Raw genomic sequence first — 11081 nt, forward strand, 5'->3', positions numbered from 1 at the left:
GAAGTGGCCCTGAAAAGTGGGCTGAATATCAGACCAGCCGGTTCCTCTGATGGGGGGGTCGCTGGCAGCTCCGAGGGAGGGACCTGCTGGCAGCTCTTGGCCAGGAGTCCTGCTGGGGGTGGGGTCCTGCCAGTGGCTCGGGGTGGGGGGTCTGGCTGGCGACCCAGAGCCTCCCCAGTTAACTGGCTGGCACGTTTCAGGTCTGGTCAGAAGTGGCCCCGTCTCCGCTGCCCCACATGGAGAGCTGGGCCCACAATGGCACAGAGGCGCAGCCCGTGGGTTCCTCCTTCACTGAGACCGTGAGTCGCGGGGGGGAGTTTAGAGGCCCTTGATGGGCTCCCCCCATGTGGAGGGCAGCAGGGCAGAGCCAGGGCAGTTGACTTCTCCCAGGGCATCTCGGGCAGAGGCCTGGTGAGCAGGGGTCCCTGGCCAGAGACCCATGGACAGGCTGGCACAAGGGAGGCCCCTCCAGCCCTTGGGGGAATGGGAACAGGGCCCAGCCGCTGGAGGGCCAGGGAGATTCTGGGGAGGAGGGGTTGGGAGATTCCAGAGGGGGCCCCTGGGGGGTAGGATTGTGGGGCTGCGCGCAGGGGCTGGGTCGGGTGGGTAGCCTGGGGACACTGGGGTTGGCTGTGGGGGAGGGAAGAGTCACAGGAGGGCCAGATTGGGGGTGGGGTGAGAGATCTGGGGCCGGCTCAGGCCATGGAGGAGCCTTTCCCTGACCCTGGGGCTGAAGGGACAGGGCTGGGGGGTGTCCTTGGGGAGCGCAGCCTGTGGGGTGTGGTGCCCAATCCCCCTCCGGCATGTGGAGGTCACGGCCCGCAGGCCCCGTCCCTGCCCACGGCACTAACCCCCTCCCTGGTGCTTTGCAGGACTCAGAGGGGGCCCGAGCGCCCCTGGGCCACGGGCTGGCCGGGGGCAGGAAGCCGGTGGCCCAGTGGACGGTGCCCGAGGTGTGCGCCTGGCTGAGCAGCGGGGTGTTGGGGGCGCAGGGCCCACTGGTGCATGCGGCCTGCAGCCACGCCATCTCGGGGAGGGCGCTGCTGAGGCTGACGGAGGGGACGCTGCAGAGGATGGGAGTTGCGCCCGGGCGCCTGCGCTGGCAGCTACTGCAGGAGGCGCTGCAGCTGCGGATACAGCAGGAGGTGCAGGAGCTCCTGGACATCGCTGATGGTGAGGGGCTCCCCTTGCGGGGGAAGGGGGGGTCCGCCCTGCAGGGAGTGGGGGTCTCGGCCCCAGCACTGACAGGAGAGGCTCCCCCTGCAGGAGATGGAGGTCTGAGCCCCAGCACTGCTGAGAGGGGCTCCCCTGCGGGGGGCTCTGAGCCCCAGCACTGATGGGAGGGGCTCCCCTGTGGGGGAAGAGGGCTGAGCCCCAGCACTGATGGGAGGGGCTCCCCTGCAGGGGGGCTCTGAGCCCCAGCACTATGGAGGGGTCCCCCTGTGGAGGAGGGGGGGCAGTGGCCGTGGGTGAGGGGAAGCAGGCCCCCCAGAGCCTGGAAAGGCCCCAGCGAGATGAGACCTCTCACACAGTCCTCATTCCTGTCCCCGCCATGGAGGCCTAGCTCCGTAGCGGTGCGCGGGGGACGCTGGCAGAGCCGGCTGTGCCCAGCTCCTGGCAGGCCCGTCTCAGGATAAACCCTGATAGCCCTGAGCTGGGGAGGTGCCAGGGCTGGCTGGCCTGTGCCCGGGGTGCCCTGCTCTCAGCCCCACGGCAGGTTCTCCCCGAGGCCCCTCCTCAGCCCCAGTGGTTACAGCCTGGGTGGCGTTGCAGCAGGATTTATTCTCCCCAGAGTGACGAGCCGAGTCTGCGGCCCCGTGGGCACAGGAGCCGGGCCCCGGCGGAGCAGGGCAGGAGCAGCGGCTCGGTGTGTGGCCTGGCACTGGGGCCGTGCCATGTCCCCGGGACGGGGGGCTCGGCTGGGCTGCCTAAGGACCATGAGGCAGCTGGGATCAGAGCCCAGGCTGTTGCCTGTTAGCAATGGCAGGAGCGCTGGAGGGGACTCAGACACTGCCTGCATTAGGTGCCCTTTGCTCTCCGGCCGTACACGCTCCAGGGCTGCAGAGGACGACACAGCATCAAGGCATGCTAGGAGCTGCAGCCTCTCCAGGGGCACGTGGGATCCCACCGCTGGCAGCAACGCTGCTCGGGGCCCGCAGGTTTGGCCTCAGCGTGCTTGGGGGAGGAGACCCAGCTGGATGCTGAATAGCGGCTTCCCATGCTCGTTAACTGTGAGGTGTGTTGGGCTGTGCCCAGGGCCCCAAGAGAAGTGGCCGTGAGCAGTGGGTGGGGTTCAGAGAGGCTGTGTTCATGCAGGGCTCCCCCTCCACACCCTCCCATTAGAACTGGGCAGGCTCAAGGGGCTCATGCAACCTCACTCGACTTATTCCACCTGAAACCCCCTGGCAACCCCCTCCCTGAGATGTGAGTCCGAAGACCAGGCGTGCTTGCCACACTGGCCAGCCCTCCTGGGTGACCCTATTGTGACAGTATGAGTGTAATATAATATCTCATTGCAAGGTGACACAGCGCCAGAAAGAGTTAATGAACTCCCAGACTGACCTGACCCAGGGCCGAACTTTAAAGACTTGTCAGGAGGCTCTGTAAATGAACAGAGCTGTGAAATGCAGCTGGCATTGTTAGAGAGAGAAGGGAAGCTGTGTGCTCAGGTCTTGCGATGTCAGCAAACAAGTCTTGTCTATTGCTATGGCTTTGATTCAAAGATCAAAAGAGGAATATTAACATTTAGGAAGATCCTGGAGTGACATAGTATTATTGTCTATATGGCTCTTTGAAGGTTGTGGTAACCGGTATCTGAACTGTTTAATGGATAAATTACCCTATGCTAATTGCCATGTTTGGGAGACAGAAAGTTAAGCCTATTGTTTTCTCAGGTTAAAAGGCTGCTGGAAATGTATAAAAACCCGGGGACAGGATCCTTCTTCATCTCAGATTTGCTTTGGGTTTCAAGAAGGGGAAACCCTAGGCCATAAGAATTGAGATCCCCAGTCATTGACTGGAGTCACCCTGAATATGGACATTGGACAATAACCTATGGACTATTTCTAAAAGGACTTTGGGCAACTACAAACTCCCCATCTCTGCTAGGTATCTGGACCTCAAGAAATTGAACTCAAGTCTGTATGTAAATTGATCTTTCAACCAACTCTCCCTCTTTTCTTTTTTAATAAATTTTAGTTAACAAGGATTGGCTATAAGCATGTATTTTGAGTAAGATCTAAGAGTGTCTGGCTGATCCTTTGGGGTTGGGAGAACCTTTTCTTTTATATGATGAGAGAAGATTTTCAGTAACCATCATCACATCTGACGTGTGTGTCTGGAGGGAGGCCTGAGGCTGGCCCTTGAAGGGCACTGTGTTGTTTGGACTTCTGAGCAGTGCTTCTATATAAGCACTGCTGGGAATTTTTCACCAGATTTGGGAAATTTTTAGGTTGGGAAAAGTTGGCATCACGATATAGAAGTACTGCTTCTGAGTAACCAGGGAGGTACTATAGAAGCTGTTTTGGGCTGGCTGGGTAAATCTAAGTATTGGAATATCCACCAGCATTTGGGGTTTGTTTGTACCGTTCTGTTTGCAGTTCACCCTAATTGAGAGACCTCAGCTGGCTCCCACAGGCAGCATTGTTACACCTACAATAACAAACCACTGTGCACTCTACAGCCCTCCTGGGTGACCCTACAATAACAAGCTGGATATGAGTCAACAGTGTGCCCTTGTTGCCAAGAAGGCTAATGGCATTTTGGGCTGTATAAGTAGGGGCATTGCCAGCAGATCGAGGGACGTGATCGTTCCCCTCTATTCGACATTGGTGAGGCCTCTCTGGAGTACTGTGTCCAGTTTTGGGCCCCACGCTACAAGAAGGATGTGGAAAAATTGGAAAGAGTCCAGCGGAGGGCAACAAAAATGATTAGGGGGCTGGAACACATGACTTATGAGGAGAGGCTGAGGGAACTGGGATTGTTTAGTCTGTGGAAGAGAAGAATGAGGGGGGATTTGATAGCTGCTTTCAACTACCTGAGAGGGGGTTCCAAAGAGGATGGCTCTAGACTGTTCTCAGTGGTAGCAGATGACAGAACAAGGAGTAATGGTCTCAAGTTGCAGTGGGGGAGGTTTAGGTTGGATATTAGGAAAAGCTTTTTCACTAGGAGGGTGGTGAAGCACTGGAATGCGTTACCTAGGGAGGTGGTGGAATTTCCTTCCTTAGATATTTTTAAGGTCAGGCTTGACAAAGCCCTGGCTGGGATGATTTGATTGGGGATTGGTCCTGCTTTGAGCAGGGGGTTGGACTAGATGACCTCCTGAGGTCCCTTCCAACCCTGATATTCTATGATTCTGTGAAACCACTGTGCTCTCTCCAGCCCTCCTGGGTGACCCTACAATACCAAGCGTGTACATGTAACAACCAGGTTTGCTTTGGAAACGCCTGGCCTCTAAGAAGCCGTTACAAACCACATTAGTGCTATTTTAATAAAAAGAATTTAAAGAGAAGCTTGCCAGGGTCCTGTGAACAGCCGCGTGTGCCAGTAGGTGGCGCCGTCGCCTCCTGCTCCGTGGCCCTGCCTCTCCCAGCAGACAGGGCCCTGGGAAGTGGAAAGTGACCCCAGAAGGCCGGGCCGGGCTGGGCTGCTACTCACCAGGGGCGCAGCTGCCTCACCTGTTCGCCTCTAACCCCTCCGCTTGCCCCAGGCCGTCCCAGCTCCTGATCTCCCTCATCCCTCCCCCTGCTCGTCTCCTGAGCCTCGCTCCTCTGGCTCGGAGCCCGCACCACACAAACGTGCTCCACTCCCTCCTGTCTAAGGGATACCCACCCCACCCGGACCCCACCGGCCTCCCCACCAACGGCCCCATCTCCCTTCCAGCTCAAACCTCATCGAGCGCTGTCTGCCATCACTGTCCGAAGTTCCTCTCCTACAACCCCATCCTGCGCCCCCCCGCTCCAGCACGGCCGCAGTCCACTGACACCGCCCTCCCCAGTCTCCGGTGACCTCTTCCTCGCTATAGCCGAGAACCTGTCCTCCATCCTCCTCGACCCGGCAGCCGCCTTCACCACCATGGACCACACTCACCTTGAAACCTTCTCCTCCCTTTGGCTGCTCCGGGTTTTCCACCTACGGCCCCATTCCCATCACCCTCTCGGTGTGTGTGTGTGTGTGTGTGTGTGAATTTCCTGCCCCGCCCAACCCATCATTCCTGTACAAAGGGGCTACGGGCCCCCACATCTGAACCCGAATCGCTCTGCTCCCAGCCTGGATCCCCTGGCGGGGGAAGAACACCCCACCCCTCGGGTCCAGCTCTCACCTCTTCCTGATGCGGGTCACCTGTGGGAGGAGAGGGGACCAGGCAGCGTCCCTCCACCCCACACCAAGCATGGCTGCTGCTGGGGGCTGCGGCAGCCTAGTGCATCTTGTGTGCCCCTCTCTGACTGCACCTGTTCCACCTCCCCGAGCGGCGCCCTGCCAGCAATGCCAGGGCCACCTCCCAGAGCTTCCCTCCTGCCCTGGTGCCCAGCTGCCCCAGTGCCCAGCTGCCCCTGCCCTGCACTGTGCACCAGCTGCACGGTCACCTCCCTGGTCACTGCCAGCACTGGGGAGTCTCTGCCCCTCTTGGGCTCCCAGGGGGGCAACGGCACTGCTGGAAGTGAAGGGGGCGCTGGCACTGCTGGAAGCATGGCTGGGGGGTGGTGTCCCTGGCCCCGAAGGACTGGTGCCCAGGACTCGGGAGCTCAGCTTGTGCTGATTTAGCTACAGCTGCACCCGCTGGGCATCGGGCAGGCTCAGCGTCCTGCTGGCCTTGCACAGGGGCAAGCTAGTCATGCTGGAGCTTGTGGGCAAAGCGGCTGCAGCCCCAGGGGTGCTCTGCGGCTAGCATGAGCCTCCTGCTGCCCACACCAGTAACTGACGAGTCAAGCCCAGAGGTGCCAGGGCTCAACCCTGGCAAGCCCCAGCAAAAATGACGCACTGCCCAGGGTGCCAGGGCTATGATCTGGATCAGGGCACCTGCATGACTGGAATCCCCTGGGGGAAAGAGCAGCCCATCCCTTGCGCCAGGGGATCCAGGATCAGGCCCAGCTCTCACCTCCTCCCCGGAGGGAACTCAGTGGAGATGGGCCTGTTACAGGAGTGGGTGGGTGAGGTTCTGTGGCCTGAAATGTGCAGGAGGTCAGGCCAGATGATCACGCTGGGCCCTTCTGGCCTTACAGTCTCTGAGGCTGCTGCCACCCCTGCAGTATTTGCTAACTCAACAAAGTCACAGGCCAGAGGCCAGATGCTGCCCCACATCACACAGCTGGAAACGTACCCCCCCCCCCCGTGTCACCGACAGTGGAATCAGGTCCTGCAGCCCTGCAGGCCCATTGGAGCCAGCCCATGCCAAGGCGTCTCCCTCCACGCGCCTCTCCCCAGCTATACAACGAGCTCATAAAAACGGCCAGACAGGGTCAGACCAAAGCTCCATGTAGCCCAGTATCCTGTCTTCTGACAGTGGCCAGTGCCGGGTGCCCAGAGGGAATGAACAGAACAGGGAATTATTCAAGAGCTCAGCAGCTAATCGGCGCATTCATTACTTTGTGTATTAAAGTGTCAGGAAAGTTCATTAACAATAATGACTCTCAGCAAGGCCTCGTTCATCAAAGTGCCACGTTAACCTTTCCCAGGGGCTAGCGACCAGTTCTTGTCACGCCGCCCGGCGGCTCGTTCTTCTCCTTTCCCAGCACTTTGCACTGAGCTTTCCCATGGCTTGTGAAAGCCTCGGAGTCCAGGGATCATGGCCTAAGGCTCAAGTAGCATGGCCAGAGGCTGGGTGCTTCCCCGGGAATCCTCACCCACCAGCATTTCCTGATGCACCCACACTTCTCACCACGGCTGTTCAGAACATGGGAGCAACAGCTGGGCCGGGACCCACATCCTCACGGCCCCTCTGTGGGGCCTGTCCACCACTCGAGCACCACAAGACTCTCCGGGGGCTAGCACTATAGTGTCTGTGACACACAGTTCTGATCCTGTCCCGTAGCTGGCAGCGGGGCACGCACGCAGCGCGTTACATTACCCCAGGTTTGGACGGACTCCGGGCTGGCGGGGGAATGCTATCGGTGCAGCTAGCCGCTCCATGCTCTGTGGGGAGAAGAGCGTTATAGGAGTGGTGTCTTCCCTCCCACCGCAGAGCCCCCAAGCGCTTTACAGCCCATCTCACAGCAGTGAAATGCAGCCCCTTCTGGGGCGCAACACAGCAGCTGTTTAACCACCCACAGCAACGCAGCACAGTTTAGGATAGAAACTGAAGATGAAGCCGCATCCATTTGGAAGCGGCGGGGTGTGTGTGTGTGTGTCTGTGTGTGTGTGTTAGCTGCTGGAAGCAAACTGCGTTGGAATTTAGCCCGACACCAGAGTTCCCACCTGTGCCCATGTGACAATGCCACAGGATCCCCACAACCGGAGTGGGGTTCGAGGAAGGACAGCTGGGGGTAGCACTTGGGACCTTGCAATGGGGCGGTCAAGGTCAGAGCGGATACCACAGCCCTCTGGCTCAGTGCTCAGGGGGATGCTGGGATTTTGGGCAGCACTACCTAGGGGAGATTGCTTGTATTTTGCTCCATCCCAGGCTCTCTGCACGCGCTCCCTGGGAGCTTCTCCTCCTGGAACGGATCGCTTCTTGCAGACCAAAGAGGCCGGTTAGCTCCCTCGGGACACCCCTTTCCTGGCCAATGCAGGAGCAGGCCTGGATGAGCACCCCCAACTGGTGCACAATCACCCCCAGGCTTTCGATGACCTGTATGTTTGACAGGAACTGCTGCCACATACACGCCCCACTCCGTTCGCTTGGCAAGGCTGCACATGGGGCAGGATCTGGGCCAGGGGTGGGTCCATCAGTCCAAGCAAAATACAGGCCGCAGTGTAATACGGTAACGAGCAGGCTAGTGTGATCCACTGCCCACTAGTGGAATCAGGATGCCTCTGCCCCGTCATTGCTCTGTGCCCCAGTTCCCAGTTGTAAGATGCGGGTGAGGATGCTTCCTGAGCGGCTCAGACAGGATGCTGCTGGGGGCCACAGAGGCAGCTAGCCAGACAAGGCACCCGCTGGCGCTCAGGTAGCAAATGGTCAGGGGCTAGATGCTGCCTCACACTCCAAGCAATGGCTCATTTCCGTAAGTCACAGCAGCATCTGGGTTTGGAAATGCAAAGGGGCCTGTCTACACTGCAGTTAAACACCCACAGCTGGAGCATGGCAGCTGGCTGGGGGTCAGGCTTTGGGGCTGTAGTCACTGGGCTCAGGCTGGAGCCCCAGCTCTGGGACCCTGCGAGGGGGGAGGGTCCCAGAGCCTGGGCTCCAGCCCCAGCCCCAATGTCTACGCTGCAATTTTATAGCCTGGCAGCCCGAGCCCCCATGAGCCCGAGTCAGCTGACATGGGTCAGCCGGACGTGTTTACTTGCAGTGTAGACATACCCCCAGGGCGTCCTGGCTCTCCTAACCTTGTGTTTTAAACTCCAGGAGAGGGGCAAGGCAGAAGAAAGTAGACCTGAGGGGCTAAGGAGGGAATCCTGGTTTCGTTTCCAAGGTAATTTGCATCTTGGACCTGGCAAGGGTAACAGATCCAGGGACATCTAGGAATCCACGAGGGTAACAGACCCAGGGACATCTAGGAATGCTGCGGTTCTGTCGTCGCTCCATGCCACGGCCTTGCAGGATTTCATAGCAACCGTGGGGCTAGAACTGGGATCCTCCGGCTCCAACAGCCCCAGCAGTTTAATGTGTAATGAAACAGGTGCCGGGGCTGGAGCAATTTTTTCTTTTTTTACTTTCCTAACTGACACAGCAGAGGTGCCGGGGCCATGAACTGCCAAGCCTAACAGCAAAAATTAAGCACTGAGCCCAAGCCCGCCACTTACATTAGTAGAGGGCTTATGATTAAGGTGCAGATTTTGTCACAGTTATTTTTAGTAAAAGTCACGGACTTCTGTGAATTTCTGTTTCTTGCCCATGACCCATGTGACGAAGTGGGACTGTTCTTAATGTTTCCTCTGAACAGTGTGGGGGTGCCTCAGTTTCCCCTATGCAGTTCTTAAGTATCTAGGGGGTGGGGTAAGGGTGTATGATCATTGCAGAGCCCTAGAGGGCAGGTGTGTGCAGGGGTCTGGACCCAGAGAATGGCCGACACCCTGTTTCCTGGCAACTGATGGCCTGGGCCCTTCCCCCCTGCAAGGTGAGAGCTAAAGGGTTGGAGAACAAAGGAATCAGGTGACCTCCTGGCCCGGGAAAGGAACAAAGCTAATAAACCTTCCGTTTTACTGGCTGGCTGAGAGTCCCGTCTGACTGCGAAGTTGGGGTGCAGGACCCTCTGGCTTCCCCAGGACCCCGCCTGGGCAGACTGGTTGTGGGAAGCGCACAGAGGGGCAGATGATGTTGAATGCTCTGAATCAGACCCAGGAAGGTGGAAGCTGGGTGAGCTGTGTGTCCTGCAGAGAGGCTGCGCAAAGAAAGGAGACTTCCCCAGAGTCCTGACTCACTTCATGGGGAGCAGTTCCAGAGCATCGCCCGGGGACTCCGTGACAACCCGTCCCTGACTTTTACTAAAAATAACTCTGACAAAAGGGGTGGTGGGTCCAGTACCTACTGCTGCTGCAGCTCTGGGGTCCTCCAGGTGCCCATGGCAGCTCAGAGCTCCGGGGCCATGGGAGCTGTGGGGCCCCTGATCATGGCACTGAGCTCCAGAGGCCTCCTGCTGCCCGGGATGGCTGGGAGCTCCGGTGCGGCTGGCTCAGAGCCATGGGGGCCCCCTCCGGCTGACAGCTCCAGCCTCACCGCCAAAGCAGAAAACGTCATGGAGGTCTCTGGAAGTCACAGGTTTTGTGACCTAGTCTTAGCCTTACTTATGCTGCACAGTTTGCCAGTTCTGATTCCATCCTGCAGAGGGCAGTGGCCACACACACACACAAGGCCAGTGAGTTGTGCGCAGTTGTGAGGTTAAAAGCTTGTCCCGGAGGTTTTAGCAGAGGGGGGTACATTGCATGTGCAACTGGGGACAATAGCTTAGATAGATGAGCTAGAACAAGGAAACACCTGGTTTCTAGCTTCAGGTGCACGTGTGAAAGTGATTGTGTTTATTTGCAAGCATGACCCATGTGTTTGCATTGCAGCATTTAGTGGTATAAATACAGGAAGAAGCAGTGGGCACTTGGGAAGGAGACAGCTTTTGTTTTGGGGGGAGTCTGTGTCTGCAGACTTGCTCGACTGGGGTAAAGTGACGGCTGGATGCGCCAGTCATTGGGTATGGCAGGCTCTGGACATACTTATTTGTTTGGAGCTATGTGGGTGATTTCCATTATGGGCAAGCAGTCTGGTAGGACCTGGGCAGCATGGCTGTCTGAGAGTGGAATTGTAACGGTGTGGCACCCACCTCTCACGAGCGCCTCCTTCTGGTCAGGTGTGTCCGTGGTGTTTAAACAGTCCCAACCCCGGTACCTGGCTAAACCCCCCCAGGGCTTCCTTCTTTGGGGCAATGGCTTTGCCCACTTAGTCTGTTTTGGCCCCAGCTCTCCAGCTGGGCCGCTTGACAGTTCAGTCCCCTTGGGGGTAGGGGTTTACTCCTGTCCAGTTGTAGGCCCTTCCCCAGTAGCCTAAGGGGAGGAGGGGGAATCCAGGCCCACCAACTACTCCGGGTCCCAGCCCAGAGACCCTAAGAATAGCAGCTGTGCACCATCGGGTCCTCTAGCAAACCTGCCTTCAGTTCCCTGGGCCGCTTTTCCACCACCCAGCCGCCTTACCCTTAGCTCAGGGCTCTTCTAAGTCCAGGTCCAGCAGCCAGCCAGGAGCTCTTCTGTGGTCCCTACTAACGCTGAGCTGTCCGTGGTGCTGCAGGTCCCTTTGGCCAGCCAGAAGCACCAGCCGCACACCACTGCCTCCAGCAAGGAGCTGCCTCTGTGGCCCTGCAGCTCCTTTTATTAGGGCCCTCCTGGGCCCTGATTGGCTGCTTCCCCTGCAGCCACTCTAGCCTCCTTGGAGGACCTCTCCACTACGTTCCCCGGGAAGTGTGTGGCAGGACCCTGAGGCCTCCAGCAGGGGTCTC

At 58.4% G+C, this 11081-nt stretch overlaps 1 protein-coding gene across 1 annotated transcript; it reads left to right on the plus strand.

Moving 5' to 3' along the window:
- Positions 1-214: 214 nt before the first annotated feature.
- On the plus strand, positions 215-1337 carry LOC114020174. Its single transcript, XM_037893733.2, has 2 exons — positions 215-299; positions 873-1337. Exons 1-2 carry the CDS (start codon positions 237-239, stop codon positions 1335-1337), a joined length of 528 nt encoding a protein of 175 aa, XP_037749661.2. The 5' UTR covers positions 215-236.
- The last annotated feature ends 9744 nt before the right edge of the window (positions 1338-11081 follow it).

The sequence above is a fragment of the Chelonia mydas genome, chromosome 3 (assembly GCF_015237465.2).
Source record: "Chelonia mydas isolate rCheMyd1 chromosome 3, rCheMyd1.pri.v2, whole genome shotgun sequence".
NCBI classification, from domain to species: Eukaryota; Metazoa; Chordata; order Testudines; family Cheloniidae; genus Chelonia; species Chelonia mydas.

What these genes read in the sequence shown, in the direction of transcription:
- LOC114020174 (XM_037893733.2), top strand. Translation starts at nt 237, where the DNA reads ATGGAGAGCTGGGCCCACAATGGCACAGAGGCGCAGCCCGTGGGTTCC. An exon ending in GTTCCTCCTTCACTGAGACC is followed by an intron (nt 300 to 872) that starts GTGAGTCGCGGG and finishes GGTGCTTTGCAG; the next exon opens with GACTCAGAGGGGGCCCGAGC.